Here is a 25,380-nt window from a genome sequence, read left to right as displayed (position 1 = left end):
TCCAATTTATTTGGACTGAAATGTCAAAGAAGAATAAAAAAGGGGGAGAATATTATAAAGATATATTTTTATCCTGATTTAGAAAGGGTATTTTAAGGTGGGAAAATTTAATTACTCAAAAGTAAGGGGCCAATAGAAGAAAAGAGATTCCAGAGAGATGGATAAAGCTTCGAGCGCCACCGCCTTTTGGTTTTTAAAGCCCTTCTTCCTTCTTCCTTGCTCTTTCCCTGCGGCGGAGGAGGATAAAGAAAGAGAGAATTTTTAACAGCGCCGCCCGCCTCGACACCATCGGAGTCGATCAAGGGCGCGGGATCGTGATGTCGTCTCCGAGCAAGCGCCGCGAGATGGACCTCATGAAACTGTAGATCGCTACTTTGACCTAAAAATCTCATTTCCCCCCCTTTTTTTGTATCGATCCGCCCCCTTGTTGCGTATGCAGGATGATGGGCGACTATAAGGTGGAGATGCCGAATGACAAGATGCAAGTGTTCTTCGTGGACTTCCATGGTCCCAAAGAGAGTACGTCTTCTCCCATTGATAAGTTTTCGGATCTTCTCTGCTTTCTTGTTCCATGATGTTGTTTGTACAGAGGATTGAAGTCTTCATGATGACCCCTTTCAGGCATTTAGTGTTCATTTAGCTAATGTTCTTATTTGTTTAGACAAATTGATTTTAAGATTTTTGACATCGATCATGAGTTGCGAGTAAATAAGTTCTGAATTTTGTGATTTCTATCAAGACAAGATGGTTTTCTGTTTGAACTTTTGATAAGGCAGGCCTTTATCAAGGAGGCGTGTGGAGAGTAAGGGTGGAACTACCAGATGCTTATCCTTACAAGTCTCCCTCAATTGGCTTTGTAAATAAGATGTATCATCCTAACGTCGATGAGATGTAAATCCTTAATTCAGGACTCCTTTTTGCCGATGGATTTCTGTTGCATTAAACACTTCATTTGTTGATCCAATATCTCAGGTCTGGTTCGATTTGTTTGGATGTTATCAATCAAACTTGGAGTCCCATGTTTGGTATTGTGCTTGACTTATCTTGTTTGTTGTTGCAATGAAATACTCCACTTATCTTGTTGCTTCTTTCGCAGATCTTGTCAATGTATTCGAAGTGTTTCTCCCGCAACTCCTTCTGTATCCGAATCCTTCAGATCCATTGAATGGGGAGGCTTCTGCGCTAATGTTGCATGATCAATCAGCTTATGAACAAAAAGTGAAAGGTAATTTTATTCTTCACCTGTAAGACTCTCAAGTTCAAGTTCTTGTTTGGAGATTTGACTTTCATCTGAATTTTCAATGATTCTATAGCACATGAACAATTAACAATGTGAATTTGATTCTTTGTATCCTTGAAGATGATGCATCATTATGAGATTACTTGAGCTCCCTAAATTATTGTAGAAATTTTTTGCTTACCACTGATTAGTCACTTATTGTCCTGTTTTCCTTCGTTGTCAGAATATTGCCGGCTATTCGCAAAGCCGGAGGACGTCGGTAATTCTCCAGAAGACGAATCAAGCGACGAAGAAATGATGGAAAATGAATATGATTCTAGTGATGAACAAATGTTAGGAAAACCCGACCCTTGATAATAGGGTTCACTGTTCCCGGCACATTGTTGCAGGGCGAAAAGAAATCAGATCATTTCATATGCCACATTGTAAATAAAAATACTCAACAATGAAATTATATATATATGGGGATTCTTTGAAATGACTTCTGATCAGAACCATGCAAATTAGGCCAAGAATCGAGATGAATTGGGAAATAGTGACTCTTATAAGGTGAGTGTTCCTCAAGTATGGAGCAAATTTGTGCTTTGTCATGGTGTCAGGTAACTAACAATTAGGAATAGCAATGGCTTTCTGGTGGAAAATCAGAATGTTTGAGAAATTGTTTCAATCTCTTGTTGTCTTTCTTTGTTGGTATAGCATACCTTAATATTGAGTTTATGATAAATTTTAGCGAAGCCATTGAATTCGATAGTATAAATAGAGAATCGTGAATTTTTAAATTTTTAATGTTGAAAGAAGAGAAGGATATAATAAAAAATATGATATATATTTTTGGAGTTATGAAAGTTGTGAATGAACGGGAACTTTAGGGTTGACCTCGTCGTTTCCTTTCTATCATTCCACCGTGCCTCCAGTCCTAAAATAAATCTTAGGGTATCTGTAATGAAGGTTTGTGAGAGATTTCTAAAATTTAAAAGGTTGAAAAAAAATGGTTCGTGAGAGATTTCTAAAATTAAAAAGGTTGAAAAAAAAATTGAACCATTGTACAGATGAGTTTGAGATTTATAGTTTAAGAGCAATAGTGAAAATTTAAACATATTTTTTTGTATCAAAATTGATGTAATATGTATAGAGCTATGCAACTAATTATCATTGAGGATATTTCAATGAGTTTTTAAAAGCTCATTTAGAGCTTTAATGATTGAAGATGCCTTATACATGTTGATCCCCAAATTCATGTTTCATTCATCACGATCGAGAAAACCTAATTCTCACCTATCGCATCTGAATATCAACACCATAAATCTCATTGCCTACCATTAAACCCTACCACGATTCAGAATTATTAGTTCGATGATTTTTGTAGGTCGATCCTTAACCTTAATCGTCCAAGATGATTACAATTCACGATTCGTCACGATTTAAGATTATTATATTAAAAAAATTAAAATTATAAATTCATAGAATCGTTTATCATCATAAAAAAAAGGACAGCACGTTGCATGAAGCTCTCGCCATGCGGGGTCATGGGGAAGGATCCATTGTACACAGCCTTACCCTGCTTTTTGCAAGAGACTGTTTCCAAGATTCGAACCCGTCACCTTTTGATCACATGGCAACAACTTTACCATTGCGCAAAGGCTCCCCTTCTTAAAAAATAATCATATACCAAGAAAACTATAAATTAATTATTAAAAATTAACTAACACATAAAATTATTTATTATCCAACGATTATAAATTAACTAACAAATTGAATAATCATCTCGTTTACTCTTCTTTTAATTATTAAAAATAACAATATAATAAAAGAAAACTACTAATTAGTTATTAAACAATAAACTTGTTAGGTGCTACTTAAAATTCTATTTTGTTTCCCTTTTCAAAAATTTGTACAAGAATAAAACTTTTCCTAGCAGCCCATGTGCTCTACAGAAGTTAAACTTGGATCGCAAACAAAACTTAACAATTTTAATCCAAGTTGTTCTTCAAAAGTTAAACTTGGATTGGAAACGGAACTTAACATTTTTACTCCAAGTTCAACCCATGTATTCTTCAGAAGTTAAAGTATATTACAGAAGTTGATTAAATATCTATTTCAAAGATTGACTTCCAGGTTAAACATGGAGAGACACTTGGCCTTCTTGGGTATGGATCATCCACCACTTCCTAGACAAAGTCTTTCAAAGAAATTGAATATTTAAACTTCTTACAGTAACCTTAGGTTTAACTATAGAGACCACAATAGAAACACATAATCGAAACACAAAATCGATAGCCTTTTGTGTTGGTATTTCAGGATCCATACAAAGAACACAAACTAATTATGCAGTGGAAACAAATAATTAGTTATACCTTTCTTTGCAGCTAAAGACCTCTTGATCTTCTGATGCGACATATCGACAGCTCGTCCTGACGCTGAGTTTTTGACGCTCATAAATTTGTTATGGCTTTATTATAAATTTTTAAAAAAATCAAAATTTGGGACGAACTCCAAAGTTTAAATATTTAAAATTTCATAATAAATCATTCAAATATTAAAAACTAGACCTATAGAGCTCGGAATGACGCGGAACAAATTTCTATGCATTCGTATCGATCTTCTGATCATAATGATGACACGAAATAATTTTTTTAGCTAATATTTTGAGTCTTTTAAATTTTTGGAAATGAAAATTTTAATTGCTGATAAAAAAATTAATAACCTCCAAATATTGAGAGAAAAAAATATTTGGGCCCATCATTACGATCAGGAGATCGATAAGAACGCATAGGAACTAGTTTCTGTCATTCTGATATGTTTAGGTCATGCATCCGCATTTTTAAGACTTTATTCTGTAATTTTAAAAAAAGTTCAAATTTGGGACGAACTCGAAAGTTCGTCCCAGATCTGGGACTAACTAGAAAGTTCGTCCCAGATCTGGGACGGACTTTGGAGTTCGTCCCAAAGTTTAAATATTTAAAATTCCTTAACAAAATCTTTGAAAAAAATAAAAACTTGACCTATAGAGCTCGGAATGACGTGGAACAAATTTCTATGCGCTCGTATCGATCTCATGACCACATTAGTGAACTCAAAGACCCAATATAGTAAGCGATAATTAAATTAAAAATATCAAATTGATAGAACCTATGACTTAGTAAAAATAAGAGTTGTTTTGAACAGGTTAAAGTAATTTTGTTATTCGAAAATTACAGATCTATTTTTGTTAAGAGGAAGAAATGATTGAGGCCACTAATGTGGTCATGAGATCGATACGAGCACATGAAAATTTGTTCCATGTCATTCGGAGCTCTCTAGAGTTAGTTTTTAATTTTTGAAAAATTTATTTTGAATTTTTAAGAAAATAGAGATTTGGGACAAACTCCAAAGTTCGTCCCAGATCTGGGACGAACTTTGGAGTTCGTCCCAAAGTTTAAATATTTAAAATTTCATAATAAAATCATTCAAAAATTAAAAACTAGACCTATAGAGCTCGAAATGACGCGGAACAAATTTCTATGCATTCGTATTGATCTTATGATCATAATGATGACACGAAATAATTTTTTTAGCTAATATTTTGAGGCTTTTAAATTTTAAAAATGATTATTTTAATTGTTGATAAAAAAAATTTATGAAACCCAAAATATTGAGTGGAAAAAATGTTTGGGGCCATCATTGCGATCAGGAGATCGATACGAACGCATAAGAACTAGTTTCGTGTCATTCTGAGGTGTCTAGTCATGCATCCGTATTTTTATTGTTTATTTTGTAATTTAAGAAAATAGAGATCTGGGACGAACTCTGTAGTTCGTCCCAATCTGTAAATATTTGAAAATACCAAAAAAATCTTTCAAAAAACAAAAACTTGACCTATAGAGCTCGAAATGACGCGGAACAAATTTCTATGCATTCGTATCGATCTTCTGATCATTATGATGAAACGAAATTATTTTTTTACCTAATATTTTTGGGTTTTTAAAATTTTGAAAATGATTATTTTAATTGTTGATAAAAAAATTTATGATCCCCAAAATATAGAGTGGAAGAAATGTTTGGGGCCATAATTGCGATCAGGAGATCGATACGAACGCATAAGAACTAGTTTCGTGTCATTATGAGGTTCTAGGTCATGCATCCGTATTTTTATTGTTTAATTTTGTAATTTAAGAAAAATAGAGATCTGGGACGAACTCCAAATTCGTCCTAGATCTGGGATGAACTCTGGAGTTCGTCCCAAACTGTAAATATTTGAAAATTTCAAAAAAAATCTTTCAAAAAATAAAAACTAGACCTATAGAGCTCGGAATGACGCGGAACAAATTTCTATGCATTCGTATCGATCTTATGATCATAATGATGACACGAAGTTATTTTTTAGATAATATTTTCAGGTTTTTAAATTTGTAAAAATTATTATTTTAATTGTTGATAAAAAAATTTATGAACCCCAAAATATAGAGTGGAAAAAATGTTTGGGGCCATCATTTCGATCAGGAGATCGATACGAACGCATAGGAACTAGTTTCGTGTCATTCCGAGGTGTCTAGGTCATGCATCCGTATTTTTATTGTTTAATTTTGTAATTTAAGAAAAATACAGATCTGCGACGAACTCCAAAATTCGTCCCAGATCTGGGACGAACTCTGGAGTTCGTCCCAAACTGTAAATATTAGAAAGTTGGAAAAAAAATCTTTCTAAAAATAAAAACTAAACCTATAGAGCTCGGAATGAAGCGGTACAAATTTCTATGCATTCGTATCGATCTTATGATCATAATGATGAAACATAATTATTTTTTTAGCTAATATTTTCGTGTATTTAAATTTTCGAAAATGATTATCTTAATTGTTGATAAAAAAATTTATGAACCCCAAAATATTAAGTGGAAAAAATGTTTAGGGGCCATCATTGTGATCAGGAGATCGATACGAACGCATAGGAACTAGTTTCGTGTCATTCTGAGGTGTCTAGGTCATGCATTCGTATTTTTATTGTTTAATTATGTAATTTAAGAAAATTAGAGATCTGGGACGAACTCCAAAATTCATCCCAGATCTGGGACGAACTCTGTAGTTCGTCCCAAACTGTGAATATTTGAAAATTCCAAAAAAATAAAAACTAGACCTAAAGAGTTCGGAATGACGCGAAACAAATTTCTATGCATTCGTATCGATCTTCTAATCACAATGATGACACGAAATAATTTTTTAGCTAATATTTTCGGGTTTTTAAATTTTTGAAAATGATTATTTTAATTGTTGATAAAAAAATTTATGAACCCCAGAATATAGAGTGGAAAAAATGTTTGGGGCCATCAATTAGATCAGGAGATCGATACGAACGCATAGGAATTAGTTTCGTGTCATTCTGAGGTGTCTAGGTCATGCATTCATATTTTTATTGTTTAATTTTGTAATTTAAGAAAATTAGAGATCTGGGACGAGCTCCAAAATTTGTCCCAGATCTGGGACGAACTCTGTAGTTCGTCCCAAACTGTAAATATTTGAAAATTCTAAAAAAATCTTTTAAAAAAATAAAAACTAGACCTATAGAGATCGGAATGACGCGGAACAAATTTCTATGCGCTCGTATTGATCTCATGACCACATTAGAGAACTCGAAAACCCAATATAGTTAGCGATAATTGAATTGAAATTATCAAATTGATAGAACTTATGACTTGGTAAAAATAAGAGTTTTTTTGAATAAGGTAAAGTCATTTTGATATTAGAAAATTATGGATCTATTTTTGTTATGAGGAAAAAAAGTTTGAGGCCACTAATGTATTCATGAGATCAATACGAGCACATGAAAATTTGTTCCATGTCTTTCCGAGCTCTCTAGGCTACTTTTTTATTTTCGAAAGAATTTATATTGAATTTTTAAGAAAATAGAGGTCTGGGACGAACTCCAAAGTTCGTCCCAGATCTGGGATGAACTCTGGAGTTCGTCCCAAACTATAAATATTTAAAAATTAAAAAAATCTTTCAAAAATAAAAACTAGACCTATAGAGCTCAGAATGATACGGAACAAATTTCTATTCATTCGTATCGATCTTATGATCATAATGATGACATGAAATTATTTTTTTAGCTAATATTTTCCGGTTTTTAAATTTGTAAAAATTATTATTTTAATTGTTATAAAAAAATTTTAGAACCCCAAAATATTGAGTGGAAAAAATATTTGGGGCCATCATTGCTATCAGGAGATCGATACGAACGCATAGGAACTAGTTTCGTGTCATTCTGAGGTGTCAAGGTCATGCATCCATATTTTTATTGTTTAATTTTGTAATTTAAGAAAAATAGAGATCTGGGACGAACTCGAAAATTCGTCCCAGATCTGGGACGAACTCTGGAGTTCGTCCCAAACTGTAAAAATTAGAAAACTGGTTAAAAAATCTTTTTAAAAATAAAAACTAGACCTATAGAGCTTGGAATGATGTGGAACAAATTTTTAAGCATTCGTATCGATCTTATGATCATAATGATGAAACGAAATTATTTTTTAGATAATATTTTTGGGTATTTAAATTTTCAAAAATGATTATTTTAATTGTTGATAAAAAAATTTATGAACCCCAAAATATTGAGTGGAAAAAATGTTTGGGGCTATCATTGAGATCAGGAGATCGATACGAACGCATAGGAACTAGTTTCGTGTCATTCTGAGGTGTCTAGGTCATGCATCCGTATTTTTATTGTTTAATTTTGTAATTTAAGCAAATTAGAGATCTGGGACGAACTCCAAAATTCGTCCCAGATCTGGGACGAACTCTGTAGTTCGTCCCAAACTGTAAATATTTGAAAATTCCAAAAAAATGTTTTAAAAAATAAAAACTAGACCTATAGAGCTCGGAATGACGCGGAACAAATTTCTATGCATTCGTATCGATCTTCTGATCATAATGATGACACGAAATAATTTTTTTAGCTAATATTTTCGGGTTTTTAAATTTTTGAAAATGATTATTTTAATTGTTGATAAAAAAATTTATGAACCCTAAAATATAGAGTGGAAAAAATATTTGGGGCCATCATTGAGATCAGGAGATCAATACGAATGCATAGGAACTAGTTTCGTGTCATTCTGAGGTGTCTAGGTCATGCATCCGTATTTTTATTGTTTAATTTTGTAATTTAAGCAAATTAGAGATATGGGAAGAACTCCAAAATTCATCCCAGATCTACGACGAACTCTGTAGTTCGTCCCAAACTGTAAATATTTGAAAATTCCAAAAAAATGTTTTAAAAAATAAAAACTAGACCTATAGAGCTCGGAATGACGCAGAACAAATTTCTATGCATTCGTATCGATCTTCTGATCATAATGATGACACGAAATAATTTTTTTAGCTAATATTTTCGAGTTATTAAATTTTTGAAAATGATTATTTTAATTGTTGATAAAAAAAATTTATGAACCCCAAAATATAGAGTGGAAAAAATATTTGGGGCCATCATTGAGATCAGGAGATCGATACGAATGCATAGGAACTAGTTTCGTGTCATTCTGAGTTGTCTAGGTCATGCATCCGTATTTTTATTGTTTAATTTTGTAATTTAAGAAAATTAGAGATCTAGGACGAACTCTGTAGTTCTTCCTAAACTGTAAATATTTGAAAATTCCAAAAAAATGTTTTAAAAAAAAAACTAGACCTATAGAGCTCGGAATGACGCGGAACAAATTTCGTCCCACATTAGAGAACTCGAAAACCCAATATAGTTAGCGATAATTAAATTGAAAATATCAAATTGATAGAACCTATGACTTGTTAAAAATAAGGGTGTTTTTGAATAAGGTAAAGTCATTTTGATATTAGAAAATTATGGATATATTTTTGTTAAGAGAAATTTTTTTTGAGGCCACTAATGTGTTCATGAGATCAATACGAGCATATGGAAATTTGTTCCATGTCATTCCGAGCTCTCTAGGCTAGTTTTTTATTTTCGAAAGAATTTATTTCAATTTTTAAGAAAATAGAGATCTGGGACGAACTCCAAAGTTCGTCCCAAACTATAAATATTTGAAAATTAAAAAAAAATCTTTCAAAAAATAAAAACTAGCCCTATAGAGCTCAGAATGACGCAGAACAAATTTCTATGCATTCGTATCGATCTTATGATCATAATCATAACACAAAATTATTTTTTTAGCTAATATTTTCGGGTTTTAAATTTGTAAAAATTATTATTTTAATTGTTGATAAAAAATTTATGAACCCCAAAATATAGAGTGAAAAAAATGTTTAGGGCCATCATTGCGATCAGGAGATCGATACGAACGCATAGGAACTAGTTTCGTGTCATTCTGAGGCGTCTAGGTCATGCATCCGTATTTTTATTGTTTAATTTTGTAATTTAAGAAAAATAGAGATCTAGGACGAACTCCAAAATTCGTCCCACATCTGGGACGAACTCTGTAGTTTGTCCCAAACTGTAAATATTAGGAAATTGGAAAAAAATCTTTCTAAAAATAAAAACTAGATCTATAGAACTCGGAATGACGCGGAATAAATTTCTATGCATTCATATCGATCTTCTGATCATAATGATGACACGAAATACAATTTTTAGCTAATATTTTTGGGTTTTTTAATTTTTGAAAATGATTATTTTAATTGTTGATAAAAAAATTTATGAACCCTAAAATATAGAGTGGAAAAAATGTTTGGGGCCATCATTGCGATCGGGAGATCGATACGAACGCATATGGACTAGTTTCGTGTCATTCTGAGGTGTCTAGGTCATGCATCTGTATTTGTATTGTTTAATTTTGTAATTTAAGAAAAATATAAATTTGGGATGAACTCTAAAATTCTTCCCAGATCTGGGACGAACTATGGAGTTCGTCCCAAACTGTAAATGTATGAAAATTCAAAAAAAAAAAAATTTTAAAATAAAAACTGGACCTGTAGAACTCGGAATGACGCGGAACAAATTTCATTGCGCTCGTATTGATCTCATGACCACATTAGTTAACTCAAAAACCCAATATAGTTAGCGATAATTAAATTGGAAATATCAAATTGATAGAACCTATGACTTGGTAAAAATAAGAGTTGTTTTGAATAAGGTAAAGTCATTTTGACATTAAAAAATTACGGATCTATTTTTGTTAAGAGGAAAAAATGTTTGAGGCCACTAATGTGTTCATGAGATCAATACGAGCACATGGAAATTTGTTCCATGTCATTCCGAGCTCCCTAGGCTAGTTTTTTTATTTTTGAAAGAATTTATTTTGAATTTTTAAGAAAATAGAGATCTGGGACGAACTCCAAAGTTCGCCCTAGATTTGGGACAAACTCTGGAGTTCGTCCCAAACAATAAATATTTGAAAATTTAAAAAAAAATCTTTCAAAAAATAAAAACTAGACCTATAGAGCTCAGAATGACGCGGAACAAATTTCTATGCATTCATATCGATCTTCTGATCATAATGATGAAACAAAATTATTTTTTTACCTAATATTTTCAGGTTTCTAAATTTTTGAAAATGATTATTTTAATTGTTGATAAAAAAATTTATGAAACACAAAATATTGAGTGGAAAAAATGTTTGAGGCCATCATTGCGATCAGGAGATCGATACAAACGCATAGGAACTAGTTTCGTATCATTCTGAGGTGTCTAGGTCACACATCCGTATTTTTATTGTTTAATTTTGTAATTTAAGAAAATAGAGATCTGGGACGAACTCCAAAATTCATTCCAAATCTGGGACGAACTCTGTCGTTCGTCCCAAACTATAAATATTTGAAAATTCCAAAAAAATCTTTTATAAAACAAAAACTAGACCTATAAAGCTCGGAATGATGCGGAACAAATTTCTATGCATTCGTATCGATCTTCTGATCATTATGATGAAACGAAATTATATTTTTACCTAATATTTTCGGGTTTTTAAATTTTTGAAAATGATGATTTTAATTGTTGATAAAAAAATTTATGAACCCCAAAATAAATAGTGGAAAAAAATGTTTGGAGCCATCATTGCGATTAGGAGATCGATACGAACGCATATGAACTAGTTTCGTGTCATTCTGAGGTGTCTAGGTCATGCATCCGTATTTTTATTGTTTAATTTTGTAATTTAAGAAAAATAGAGATCTGGGACGAACTCCAAAATTCGTCCCACATCTGAGACGAACTCTGTAGTTTGTCCCAAACTGTAAATATTAGAAAATTGGAAAAAAAATCTTTCTAAAAATAAAAACTAGATCTATAGAGCTCGGAATGACATGGAACAAATTTCTATGCATTCGTATCGATCTTCTGATCATAATGATGACACGAAATAAATTTTTTAGCTAATATTTTCGGGTTTTTTAATTTTTTAAAATGATTATTTTAATTGTTGATAAAAAAATTTATGAACCCTAAAATATAGAGTGGAAAAAATGTTTGGGGCCATCATTGCGATCGGGAGATTGATACGAACGCATATGAACTAGTTTCGTGTCATTCTGAGGTGTCTAGGTCATGCATCTGTATTTATATTGTTTAATTTTGTAATTTAAGAAAAATAGAAATTTGGGACGAACTCTAAAATTCTTCCCAGATCTGGAACGAACTATGGAGTTTGTCCCAAACTGTAAATATATGAAAATTCAAAAAAAAATTTTAAAAATAAAAACTTGACCTGTAAAACTCGGAATGACGCTGAACAAATTTCTATGCGCTCGTATTGATCTCATGACCACATTAGTTAACTCAAAAACCCAATATAGTTAGCGATAATTAAATTGGAAATATCAAATTGATAGAACCTATGACTTGGTAAAAATAAGAGTTGTTTTGAATAAGGTAAAGTCATTTTGATATTAGAAAATTACGGATCTATTTTTGTTAAGAGGAAAAAATGTTTGAGGCCACTAATGTCTTCATGAGATCAATACGAGCACATGGAAATTTGTTCCATGTCATTCCGTGTAACGACCCAATTTTTCCTATTTCGAGTTCCAAATGTCCATAAAAATATTTGGAAATGATTTTAAAATATTCTAGAGATTTTTAGAAATTTTTAGAGTATTTTTACGCAATTTTTGAAGGTCGTTTAGTATTTTTACAAAATAAAAAAAATTTTAACAGAAAGATTGAAGGCGAGGCTCGAACCCATGACCTCGGGTTGGACCCGACCTAACCGGACACAGACAACCAACTGGGCTGCGCACGCTTTGTTAACTAAATATGGGGAGAAATATAGTTAAAGCATAGATAGTAATTAATTATAACTCGAGTATAAGAAAGGAAATTAGGTTTTGATTTTCCAAAAACCAAAACAATTCCTCTCGAAATTCTTTCTCTCCTCACCTCTCTCGCGTGCGACAGCGGCGGCGTTGCTTGGACGAAGGCGAAGCCGAATTTAGGGTTTCATTCCGACGGCCGGCGAGCGTTCTTCTTCAAGGGTTCTACACAAACCCAAGCTCCCCTCGGCAAGGCGAACGCACGGGCAGGAGAAGAGGCCGAGAATCCCAAGCCTTCGAACCCTAGGTCCCTTCCTCCGTCGGCTGTAAGTCATACAAGCAAGGGTAAGTACTACTCACCTGCGGTAGGAGTTGCTCCGAGCTTCGGTTTGTTTCCTTGCTTGCGGATTTCGCTGTGCCGAGTAAAGTTTTATGCTAGAGCCATGCTTCCCTTGTTTTGTCTGTTAAGCCGAATAATCATACCTATTTGTATGAGAGTTTCAAGTTTTGTGATTGAGATGCCTCCATTATGATGACCCGAACAGCTCTTTGATTTCCAGCAAGTGGTTTCCTTTCCGATCCATGCGGATGAGCATAAACAACCCTAAGTCTTTAACATTTCAAGTTAGGTAAGTCGGATTAATTGGTAGGCATGATCAGTAGGGTAGTCAAGTGGAATCAAAATTTAGTTTTGATGCTATTCTCAAACACGAACAGCCCTATTCCTTTCCAGCAGTGACATTCTGAATTTCCTTGCTTATTTGGATTAGTACAAACAGCCACATCACAAGGATTTGGGATTTGTTTGTCTTGCTACCTTGTCTAGCATTCCTGTATTCAGTCTAGTAGATTTCAGTAGCTTGTTAAATCTTTGATTTCGAAATTAGTAAACCTACTGTTTAGACTATAGTTTTATTTATTTTTGACATGCTGTGGTGTTCCCGGCTGTAGCGAACTGAAGGATTGTGTTTTTGACTATAGTTCAGTAGGCCTTGCTATGTGATCAGCTTCATGTTTGTATTTCATTGCTATAGATTTGAGCAGTTTCCTTTGTTTTGATACATATGCATATATTGTGTTAGTTAGCTTTAATAGCTCTTTAATCTAAAGCATGTGGTGATCGTTTTTGCTTTATTTTATAGCATGCTTAGAGAGTTCAGATTTGCTTTCCTTTGCTTTATTTTATAGCATGCTTAGAGAGTTCAGATTTACTTCCCTTTGCGTTATTTTTATATAGCATGCTCAGTTAGTTGTAATTCTATACTTATTAGATATACCTACAGGGTTCTAGTAAGCTCTAATAGAGGATTATGAGAAAACTGAGTAAAAAGAAAAAAAGACCAAGGTCTAGTTAAAAAGAGATAACAAGTAAACTAAAGTAAGAGGCTAGTACCCGACTTCCGAGGTTGTCGTTAAACAAATCCAGGTGACCAATTCCGAGGTCTTGGCCCTGGTAAGACCGAGGTCTTTATCTTCATAGGGCTGGAGGCTCGCTACCCCAGTCACTATTAGAGAGCGCGCAAAACAAAGATGGTACTAAGCCTGGGCCCAAAGAAGAAAAGAAAAAGAAGAAGAAAGTAAAAGATAGAAATTAAAAGATTAATTTCTGTTACAAGGATATAGGAAATTGAAATAAGTTTTATGCTTAAATTAAATAAAAAGTTAGTTTCTTTAATTCTAAGCTTACAGTGTTAATTTCTTATTATCCTGTTAGATAGTGAGCATGTTTAGTATCCAGTTTCATTTTCTGTATACTATGAGCACATGCAGATTTGCTTTAGCATTTCAGTTTCAGTATTATTGCATTACTTTTTATGCACTTCGAGTTTTTGTGAGATAGATTAGTACTTACTAAGCGTTTCGGGTGGTGGTGGTGATGATGAATGTGTGTGGTGATTGGACTATGGAGAGATCCAGAGAGTGCTAGCAAACTTGCAGGACCTAATGATTAGAGTTTATGCTTTAGTTCTTTTCTTTAAATACTGTTATGAAGTTTATGTGATTGTGATTGAGTTTAATTCCTATTGTAGCTTATTTATGTCCTATTCTGGGAGTTGTGTTTAGTTCTTGTTGCTAGTCTAGTCTTTTGGTTATAGTATGAATTTATTTCTGCGTGGTTGTGAATAAAATGTGTTCCAGCCGCATGTGGCTGCGTATATATCTTGTGTATTATAGATTTGGTCACCGGTACAGGGGAGACTCTGCCGAAATTTTCGGTAGGAATTCCTCTGAACCATGATAAATCTAACTGACTCTAATAATAGCGTCTGAGACACTAGATAGAGAGTTGTAGTTAGGTAACATTCGCCCTTAGAGAGTAGAAGTAAGAAGGGTGAGTTGTTACATTCCGAGCTCCCTAAGCTAGTTTTTTATTTTCGAAAGAATTTATTTTGAATTTTTAAGAAAATAGAGATCTGGGACGAACTCCAAAGTTCCTCCCAGATCTGGGACGAACTCTGAAGTTCGTCCCAAACTATAAATATTTGAAAATTAAAAAAAAATCTTTCAAAAAAATAAAAACTAGACCTATAGAGCTCAGAATGACACGGAACAAATTTCTATGCATTCGTATTGATCTTCTGATCATAATGATGAAACGAAATTATTTTTTTACCTAATATTTTCGGGTTTTTAAATTTTTGAAAATGATTATTTTAATTGTTGATAAAAAAATTTATGAAACCCAAAATATAGAGTGGAAAAAATGTTTGGGGCCATCATTGCGATCAGGAGATCGATACGAACGCATAGGAACTAGTTTCGTGTCATTCTGCGGTGTCTAGGTCATGTGTCCGTATTTTTATTGTTTAATTTTGTAATTTAAGAAAATTAGAGATCTAGGACGAACTCCAAAATTCGTCACAGATCTGGGACGAACTCTGTAGTTCGTCCCAAACTGTAAATATTTGAAAATTCTAAAAAAATGTTTTAAAAAAAAAACTAGACCTATAGAGCTCGGAATGACGCGGAAAAAATTTCTATGCATTCGTACCGATCTTCTGATCATAATGATGACAGGAAATAATTTTTTTGGCTAATATTTTCGGGTTTTTTAATTTTTGAAAATGATTATTTTAATTGTTGATAAAAAAATTTATGAACCCCAAAATATAGTGGAAAAAATGTTTGGGGCTATCATTGCGATCGGGAGATCGATACGAACGCATATGAACTAGTTTCGTGTCATTCTGAGATGTCTAGGTCATGCATCCGTATTTTTAATGTTTAATTTTGTAATTCAAGATAAATAGAGATCTGGGACGAACTCCAAAATTCGTCCCAAATCTGGGACGAACTCTATTGTTCGTCCCAAACTGTAAATATTAGAAAATTGGAAAAAATCTTTCTAAAAATAAAAACTAGACCTATAGAGCTCGGAATGACACAGAACAAATTTCTATGCATTCGTATCGATCTTCTGATCATAATGATTACACGAAATAATTTTTTTAGCTAATATTTTCGGGTTTTTTAATTTTTGAAAATGATTATTTTAATTGTTGATAAAAAAATTTATGAATCCCAAAATATAGAGTGGAAAAAATGTTTGGGGCCATCATTGCGATCGGGAGATCGATACGAACGCATAGGAACTAGTTTCGTGTCATTCTGAGGTGTCTAGGTCATGCATCTGTATTTTTATTGTTTAATTTTGTAATTTAAGAAAAATTGAAATTTGGGACGAACTCTAAAATTCTTCCCAGATTTGGGACGAACTATGGCGTTCGTCCCAAACAGTAAATATATGAAAATTCAAATATTTTTTTTTAAAAATAAAAACTTGACCTGTAGAACTCAGAATGACGCGGAACAAATTTCTATGCGCTCGTATTGATCTCATGACCACATTAGTGAACTCACAAACCCAATATAGTTAGCGATAATTAAATTGGAAATATCAAATTGATAAAACCTATGACTAGGTAAAAATAAGAGTTGTTTTGAATAAGGTAAAGTCATTTTGATATTAGAAAATTACGGATCTATTTTTGTTAAGAGGAAAAAATGTTTGAGGCCACTAATGTGTTCATGAGATCAATACGAGCACATGGAAATTTGTTCCATGTAATTCAGAGCTCCCTAGGCTAGTTTTTTATTTTCGAAAGAATTTATTTTGAATTTTTAAGAAAATAGAGATCTGGGACGAACTCTAGAGTTCGTCCCAAACTATTAATATTTGAAAATTAAAAAAAAAATCTTTCAAAAAATAAAAACTAGACCTATAGAGCTCAGAATGACGCGAAACAAATTTCTATGCATTCGTATCGATCTTCTGATCATAATGATGAAATGAAATTATTTTTTTACCAAATATTTTCGAGTTTTTAAATTTTTGAAAATGATTATTTTAATTGTTGATAAAAAAATTTATGAAACCCAAAATATTGAGTGGAAAAAATGTTTGGGGCCATTATTGCGATCAGGAGATCGATACGAACGCATAGGAACTAGTTTCGTGTCATTCTGAGGTGTCTAGGTCATGCATCCATATTTTTATTGTTTAATTTTGTAATTTAAGAAAATAGAGATCTGGGACGAACTTCAAAATTCGTCCCAGATCTGGGACGAACTCTGTTGTTCGTCCCAAACTGTAAATATTTGAAAATTCCAAAAAAATCTTTCATAAAACAAAAACTAGACCTATAAAGCTCGAAATGATGCGGAACAAATTTCTATGCATTCGTATCGATCTTCTGATCATTATGATGAAACGAAATTATATTTTTACCTAATATTTTCGGATTTTAGATTTTTGAAAATGATTATTTTAATTGTTAATAAAATATTTAAGAACCCCAAAATATAGAGTGGAAAAAATGTTTGGGGCCATAATTGCGATCAGGAGATCGATACGAACGCATAGGAACTAGTTTCGTGTCATTCTGAGGTGTCTAGGTCATGTATTCATATTTTTATTGCTTTATTCTGTAATTTAAAAAAAAAATAAAAAATTTGGGACAAACTCCAAAGTTAGTCCAGATTAGAGACGAACCTGGGGACGAAATAAAATTCGTCCCCAAATTTACCCTATTTACATCCATAAAGCCCCGATTCTTTCCTCTTCTTTCTTTTCACGCGAGCAACCTTTTTCTTCCCTCTTTCACGCGAGCAGCCTTCTTCTTCCTTCTTTTCACGCGCGGCGAGACTGGACGTTGATCTTCGGCCACGATTCCACGATCTCCGGCAGGTAAGCTTCGGGTGCTCATCTCCGGCGTGTATCCTCGCTTCTTTCCCCTCGCACGGCAGCTGCGTCGTCGCCTTGTCGTGCGGCTGACCGCGATCGCCAGCCAGGGTTCCTCCTTGTCGAGGCTACCCTTGCACGCCAGCCGCAAGCCGCCGGATCCGTGCCTTGCTTGGCGCTGGCAGCCACTGGGAGCCGCCGGATCCGGCCCTTCCTGGCCGTTGGCAGTCGCTGGTAGCTGGTGGCTGCCGGATCCGGCCCTTCTTGGCCGTTGGCAACCGCTGGTAGCCAGCGGCTGCCGGTTCCGGTCCTTCTAGACCGTACTGCCCGCTGGCAGCTGCACGTTGCCGGATCTGGACCGTAACATCTATTGACATACTTTATGGAGTCTTTACATTTACTCAATTGTTAGCCATAGCTAAACTTGTTACTGAAAGCCAAGATAACTAGTTGTTCTTAACAGCCACATAGAGACTTCTCATATTCCTAGAGCCTCCAATAGCGATCTGTTGAGCTCGAATGAGAACTCTTTCTGTTACTATCTTGCTGTGATTGTGACTAACAACTGCAGTTCTGATAGAATTTGTGATTCATCATGCATCTTGACCGTGATTTATATGAGTAGTTTTGTGTTGTTGTGATTTGCACTGTAATCTTCTGTGGTCGAATGTTGTATATCTGTGATTCATCTTGATTTAGTAAACAATGGGGATCAGGTCATGAGGCCATGTGTATCATATAAGGTCTTTCAATATGAGATCCATATAGCAAATACCAAATAGTTGGGACTTAGAAAGTTCGATGATGATGTTTCTTCTTATTAAGATTTTAAGTTCATTTTTCTGTTTGTTGTAATGTTTTGTGGTCCGTCGCTGGACTAGGAATATATCGTGGTAAAATCTCAATTTTGACTATCATTATGAATGGTCATTTATTTTTTACCTCATTCACCTATTGTAAGCTATATTAATCACAAGGAGACTTATGATTGATTTTGATTCTGGTTTTTTAATGAATAATAATACATCTTGATTGTTCATTTTGATAATGCTTTGATCTATAAATTAAAATTCTGTACAAATTACAAAGGTCCTTAGAAGTTTCATATATCACAGTTTTATCATTAAATATTCAAGATGATGTTTTAGTTGAATTTCTATTACATACATATTTGTTGTAAACCTGAGCAATAATCATGATCTTCAAGCTATGTTTGTCCCAACTATTTGAGTATGGATCTTATTCCAAATAAGCATTGTAGTATATAGTCAAGGCAGTAGTGGTATGGTATAAAGATTTTTTTTTATTATATATAAATGAATAAATAAATAACCAAGATGTAGTTGAGAGCTAAAATCCATTAGATCTTATTTGATCAGAGTTTTCAAGTTTTTTTTTTTTCACTATGCTATATCATCATTGTTCCAGATTCAATGGAGGAATATGAAGTTTGGCTATCTTGTTTTTTTTTACATCTTAAGCTTCAATGTGGTCATGGTCCAGTAAGTAGATTAACAATTGTAGCTTCCACCTGTAGCCATATTCTTTTCAGTTTGGAGTGTGATTTTTTTATGTGAAGTATGTAGATCTTAGTTGGCCATGAGAATTTCCAAGACGAACTTTGATTCCAAATGTTGAAATTCAAACTGAGAGGAAATAAAATGTTACTGAATTAAGGGTTCTGGCTGGAAGTAAATTACACGCCTGACATTGATTCATCACATTGTCTTTTAATAGTAGGACTGCTTTGTAATCATCTGTATGACGTTACACAACAACTGCTTACTTGCTTAAAGCTGCTTATTACTAATGCTGGTTAATGCTTAAATGTCAAAACCTTGAGAACTTAAAAATTATTTCAATTTCTTTTTTTCTGATATGGCCATGCTTTTAGGCCCTGGGCATTGGTAGCTTGCTCACCAAGTAGATAATTTTGTGATGCAAACCAAAGTCATCTGTTCCTTTCTTAGTTACGAACTGAGATTCTAAGCTATTTCTGACTTTGTGCTTTGTCATCTTATATTTTGAATAGATGGGTAAAGCAAAGGGTGGATCAATATTCATACGGTTGGTCTCCGCTGCTGGCACCGGTTTTTTCTACGTGAAGCGAAAGAATCCCCGAAAGATGACAGAAAAGCTCGAGTTCCGCAAGTATGATCCACGAGTGAATCAGCACGTTCTCTTTACCGAGGCAAAGATGAAATGATACCCTACTACTAAATTGCAACGTCCACTCTTATTGCATTATTCTCTCCTTTGCTAATCATTTCCACCGATAAATACTGTTATGGAATGTTTACTTTGTTAGGCCTAAATCTTGTTTGAGCATTGAGTGACTCTCATCCTATATGTGTGAATCCATTTAGTAATATTTCTTTTGAAGGATTTGAATTGTTTTGATTGGTTCTCTTTAGATTTTCAAGTAGGTATTAAATTCTTTGACATTAGAAAATCATCATATTCATTTATATCCATGGTAATTGCCTTTTGTTCTGTTGTGGTGGTAGATTTCGGCCTAAGCGGCTGTCTAGGTGCTAGGTGGCTTCTAACCGAATTGAAAAATCCTCTAATCGGCTAAAGTAGGCATCACTATTTATGTACGATCTTGAACCGGCGGTTTTTATTTTTTCTAGTTTTGGACAAAAATGATTTCATTTTACTAACATTATTAATGCTGAAACTAAAAGTAAATAGAGAAATGATTTGCTCAAGGAAAAAAATTTAAGGAAAAATTCAAGGTTAGATATATAAAGTAATGTGACCAAAAAAAATAAAATGTATCTATCATTGAGTTTTTCCTTAAATTTGTTTCCTTTGCATATCACAAGTCACAACTGCCTTATAATTGAGTTAAAATATATCCGAATCCTTCAGATCCATTGAATGGGGAGGCTTCTGCGCTAATGTTGCATGATCAATCAGCTTATGAACAAAAAGTGAAAGGTAATTTTATTCTTCACCTGTAAGACTCTCAAGTTCAAGTTCTTGTTTGGAGATTTGACTTTCATCTGAATTTTCAATGATTCTATAGCACATGAACAATTAACAATGTGAATTTGATTCTTTGTATCCTTGAAGATGATGCATCATTATGAGATTACTTGAGCTCCCTAAATTATTGTAGAAATTTTTTGCTTACCACTGATTAGTCACTTATTGTCCTGTTTTCCTTCGTTGTCAGAATACTGCCGGCTATTCGCAAAGCCGGAGGACGTCGGTAATTCTCCAGAAGACGAATCAAGCGACGAAGAAATGATTGAAAATGAATATGATTCTAGTGATGAACAAATGTTAGGAAAACCCGACCCTTGATAATAGGGTTCACTGTTCCCTGCACATTGTTGCAGGGCGAAAAGAAATCAGATCATTTCATATGCCACATTGTAAATAAAAATACTCAACAATGAAATTATATATATATGGGGATTCTTTGAAATGACTTCTGATCAGAACCATGCAAATTAGGCCAAGAATCGAGATGAATTGGGAAATAGTGACTCTTATAAGGTGAGTGTTCCTCAAGTATGGAGCAAATTTGTGCTTTGTCATGGTGTCAGGTAACTAACAATTAGGAATAGCAATGGCTTTCTGGTGGAAAATCAGAATGTTTGAGAAATTGTTTCAATCTCTTGTTGTCTTTCTTTGTTGGTATAGCATACCTTAATATTGAGTTTATGATAAATTTTAGCGAAGCCATTGAATTCGATAGTATAAATAGAGAATCGTGAATTTTTAAATTTTTAATGTTGAAAGAAGAGAAGGATATAATAAAAAATATGATATATATTTTTGGAGTTATGAAAGTTGTGAATGAACGGGAACTTTAGGGTTGACCTCGTCGTTTCCTTTCTATCATTCCACCGTGCCTCCAGTCCTAAAATAAATCTTAGGGTATCTCTAATGAAGGTTTGTGAGAGATTTCTAAAATTTAAAAGGTTGAAAAAAAATGGTTCGTGAGAGATTTCTAAAATTAAAAAGGTTGAAAAAAAAATTGAACCATTGTAGAGATGAGTTTGAGATTTATAGTTTAAGAGCAAGAGTAAAAATTCAAACATATTTTTTTGAATCAAAATTGATGTAATATGCATAGAGCTATGCAACTAATTATCATTTAGGATATTTCAATGAGTTTTTAAAAGCCCATTTAGAGCTTTAATGATTGAAGATGCCTTATACATGTTGATCCCCAAATCCATGTTTCATTCATCACGATCGAGAAAACCTAATTCTCACCTATCGCATTTGAATATCAACACCATAAATCTCATTGCCTACCATTAAACCCTACCACGATTCGGAATTATTAGTTCGATGATTTTTGTAGGTCGATCCTTAACCTTAATCGTTCAAGATGATTACAATCCACGATTCGTCACGATTTATGATTATTATATTAAAAAAATTAAAATTATAAATTCATAGAATCGTTTATCATCATAAAAAAAAAAGGGCAGCCCGGTGCACGAAGCTCCCGCCATGCGGGGTCCCGGTGAAGGATCCATTGTACACAGCCTTACCCTGCATTTTGTAAGAGACTGTTTCCAAGATTCGAACCCGTCACCTTTTGGTCACATGACAACAACTTTACCAATGCGCAAAGACTCCTCTTCTTAAAAATAATCATATACCAAGAAAACTATTAATTAATTATTAAAAATTAACTAACACATAAAATTATTTATTATCCAACGATTATAAATTAACTAACAAATTGAATAATCATCTCCTTTACTCTTCTTTTAATTATTAAAAATAATAATATAATAAAAGAAAACTACTAATTAGTTATTAAACAATAAACTTGTTAGGTGCTACTTGGAATTCTATTTTGTTTCCCTTTTCAAAAATTTGTACAAGAATAAAACTTTTCCTAACAGCCCATGTGCTCTACAGAAGTTAAACTTGGATCGCAAACAAAACTTAACAATTTTAATCCAAGTTGTTCTTCAAAAGTTAAACTTGGATTGGAAACATAACTTAATATTTTTACTCCAAGTTCAACCCATGTATTCTTCAGAAGTTAAAGTATATTACAGAAGTTGATTAAATATCTATTTCAAAGATTGACTTCCAGGTTAAACATGGCGAGACACTTGACCTTCTTGGGTATGGGATCATCCACCACTTCCTAGACAAAACCTTTCAAAGAAATTGAATATTTAAACTGCTTACAGTAACCTTAGGTTTAACTATAGAGACCACAATAGAAACACATAATCGAAACAATAAATCGATAGCCTTTTGTGTTGGTATTTCAGGATCCATACAAAGAACTCAAACTAATTATGCAGCGGAAACAAATAATTAGTTATACCTTTTGATTCGGTCGTAGGGGGGCCCGCCTGGCAGGAGGTCAAAGTGGTCAACACCCGGTAGACGTCCGACCGGGCGAATTACCTTCCTGATTAGCAGGAGGAATAGCTGACCCGACATATCGACAGCTCGTCCTGACGCTGAGTTTTTGACGCTCATAAATTTGTTATGGCTTTATTATAAATTTTTAAAAAAATCAAAATTTGGGACGAACTCCAAAGTTTAAATATTTAAAATTTCATAATAAAATCATTCAAATATTAAAAACTAGACCTATAGAGCTCAGAATGACGCGGAACAAATTTCTATGCATTGGTATCGATCTTCTGATCATAATGATGACATGAAATAATTTTTTTAGCTAATATTTTGAGGATTTTAAATTTTTGGAAATGAAAATTTTAATTGCTGATAAAAAAATTAAAAACCTCCAAATAATGAGTGAAAAAAAATGTTTGGGCCCATCATTACGATCAGGAGATCGATACAAACGCATATGAACTAGTTTCGTGTCATTCTGAGGTGTTTATGTCATGCATCCGCATTTTTATGGATTTATTCTATAATTTTAAAAAAAGTCCAAATTTGGGACGAACTCGAAAGTTCGTCCTAGATCTGTGACGAACTTTGGAGTTCGTCCCAAAGTTTAAATATTTAAAATTTCATAATAAAATCATTCAAAAATTATAAACTAGACCTATAGAGCTCGGAATGACGCGGAACAAATTTCTATGCATTCGTATCGATCTTATGATCATAATGATGACACGAAATAATTTTTTTAGCTAATTTTTTGAGGCTTTTAAATTTTGAAAATGATTATTTTAATTGTTGATAAAAAAATTTATGAAACCCAAAATATTGAGTGGAAAAAATGTTTGGGGTCATCATTGCGATCAGCAGATCGATACGAACGCATAGGAACTAGTTTCGTGTCATTCTGAGGTGTCTAGGTCATGTGCATCCGTATTTTTATTGTTTAATTTTGTAATTTAAGGAAATAGAGATATGGGACGAACTCCAAAATTCGTCCTAGATCTGGGACGAACTCTGTAGTTCGTCCCAAACTGTAAATATTTGAAAATTCCAAAAAAATCTTTCAAAAAACAAAAACTAGACCTATAGAGCTCGGAATGACGTAGAACAAATTTCTTTGCATTAGTATCGATCTTCTGATCATTATGATTAAACGAAATTATTTTTTTACCTAATATTTTCGGGTTTTTAAATTTTTGAAAATGATTATTTTAATTGTTGATAAAAAAATTTATGAATCCCAAAATATAGAGTGGAAAAAATGTTTGGGCCCATAATTGCGATCAGGAGATCGATACGAACGCATAGGAAATAATTTCGTGTCATTTTGAGGTGTCAGGTCATGCATCCGTATTTTTATTGTTTAATTTTGTAATTTAAGAAAAATAGCGATCTGGGATGAACTCCAAAATTCGTACCAAATCTGGGACGAACTCTGGAGTTCGTCCCAAACTGTAAATATTTGAAAATTAAAAAAAAAATCTTTCAAAAAATAAAAACTAGACCTATAGTGCTCGCAATGACGCGGAACAAATTTCTATGCATTCGTATCGATCTTATGTTCATAATGATGACACGAAATTATTTTTTTAGGTAATATTTTCAGGTTTTTAAATTTGTAAAAATTATTATTTTAATTGTTGATAAAAAAATTTGTGAACCCCAAAATATAGAGTGGAAAATATGTTTGGGCCATCATTGCGATCGAGAGATCGATACGAACGTATAGGAACTAGTTTCGTGTCATTCTGAGGTGTCTAGGTCATGCATCCGTATTTTTATTGTTTAATTTTGTAATTTAAGAAAAATAGAGATCTGGGACGAACTCCAAAATTCGTCCCAGATCTGGACGAACTCTGGAGTTCGTCCCAAACTGTAAATATTAGAAAATTGGAAAAAAAATCTTTCTAAAAATAAAAACTAGACCTATATATCTCGGAATGATGCGGAACAAATTTCTATGCATTCGTATCGATCTTATGATCATAATGATGAAACAAAATTATTTTTTTAGCTAATATTTTTGGGTATTTAAATTTTCAAAAATGATTAATTTAATTGTTGATAAAAAAATTTATGAACCCCAAAATATTGAGTGGTAAAAATGTTTGGGGTCATCATTGAGATCAGGAGATCGATACGAACGCATAGGAACTAGTTTCGTGTCATTCTGAGGTGTCTAGGTCATGCATCCGTATTTTTATTGTGTAATTTTGTAATTTAAGAAAATTAGAGATATGGGACGAACTCCAAAATTCGTCCCAGATTGGGGACGAACTCTGTAGTTCGTCCCAAACTGTAAATATTAGAAAATTGGAAAAAAATCTTTCTAAAAATAAAAACTAGACCTATAGATTTCGGAATAACGCAGAACAAATTTCTATGCATTCGTATTAATCTTCTGATCATAATGATGACACGAAATTATTTTTTTA

The 25,380-nt window shown here is 33.2% G+C and overlaps 1 protein-coding gene and 1 long non-coding RNA gene across 4 annotated transcripts; both read left to right on the top strand.

Moving 5' to 3' along the window:
* The first annotated feature begins 211 nt into the window (after positions 1–211).
* LOC121984664 (ubiquitin-conjugating enzyme E2-23 kDa-like) lies at positions 212–1,723 on the top strand. Of its 3 annotated transcripts, none has more exons than XM_042537730.1 (6): positions 212–361; positions 440–519; positions 777–891; positions 973–1,025; positions 1,097–1,225; positions 1,464–1,723. In XM_042537730.1, exons 1-6 carry the CDS (start codon positions 318–320, stop codon positions 1,592–1,594), a joined length of 552 nt encoding a protein of 183 aa, XP_042393664.1. In that variant the 5' UTR covers positions 212–317; the 3' UTR covers positions 1,595–1,723. The 3 variants fall into 3 exon arrangements, with proteins under 3 accessions (XP_042393664.1, XP_042393666.1, XP_042393665.1); XM_042537732.1 differs by having other exon boundaries at positions 309–361; positions 773–891; XM_042537731.1 differs by lacking the exon at positions 212–361 and having other exon boundaries at positions 388–519; positions 773–891.
* An 18,075-nt stretch (positions 1,724–19,798) lies between these two features.
* On the top strand, positions 19,799–21,037 carry LOC121984666. Its single transcript, XR_006112961.1, has 2 exons — positions 19,799–20,539; positions 20,778–21,037. It is a non-coding gene; the product is annotated as an uncharacterized LOC121984666 (long non-coding RNA).
* Positions 21,038–25,380: the final 4,343 nt, after the last annotated feature.

The sequence above is a fragment of the Zingiber officinale genome, chromosome 5B, assembly GCF_018446385.1.
Source record: "Zingiber officinale cultivar Zhangliang chromosome 5B, Zo_v1.1, whole genome shotgun sequence".
Classification (NCBI taxonomy): Eukaryota; Viridiplantae; Streptophyta; class Magnoliopsida; order Zingiberales; family Zingiberaceae; genus Zingiber; species Zingiber officinale.
Note: the sequence above shows the minus strand (reverse complement) of the source record. Positions and strands in the feature narration are given on the sequence as shown.

Coding starts and splice junctions, on each gene's coding strand:
- LOC121984664 (XM_042537730.1), top strand. CDS start 318: ATGTCGTCTCCGAGCAAGCGCCGCGAGATGGACCTCATGAAACT. Junction 362..439: donor GAGATGGACCTCATGAAACT/GTAGATCGCTAC, acceptor TTGCGTATGCAG/GATGATGGGCGACTATAAGG. Junction 1,226..1,463: donor TTATGAACAAAAAGTGAAAG/GTAATTTTATTC, acceptor CTTCGTTGTCAG/AATATTGCCGGCTATTCGCA.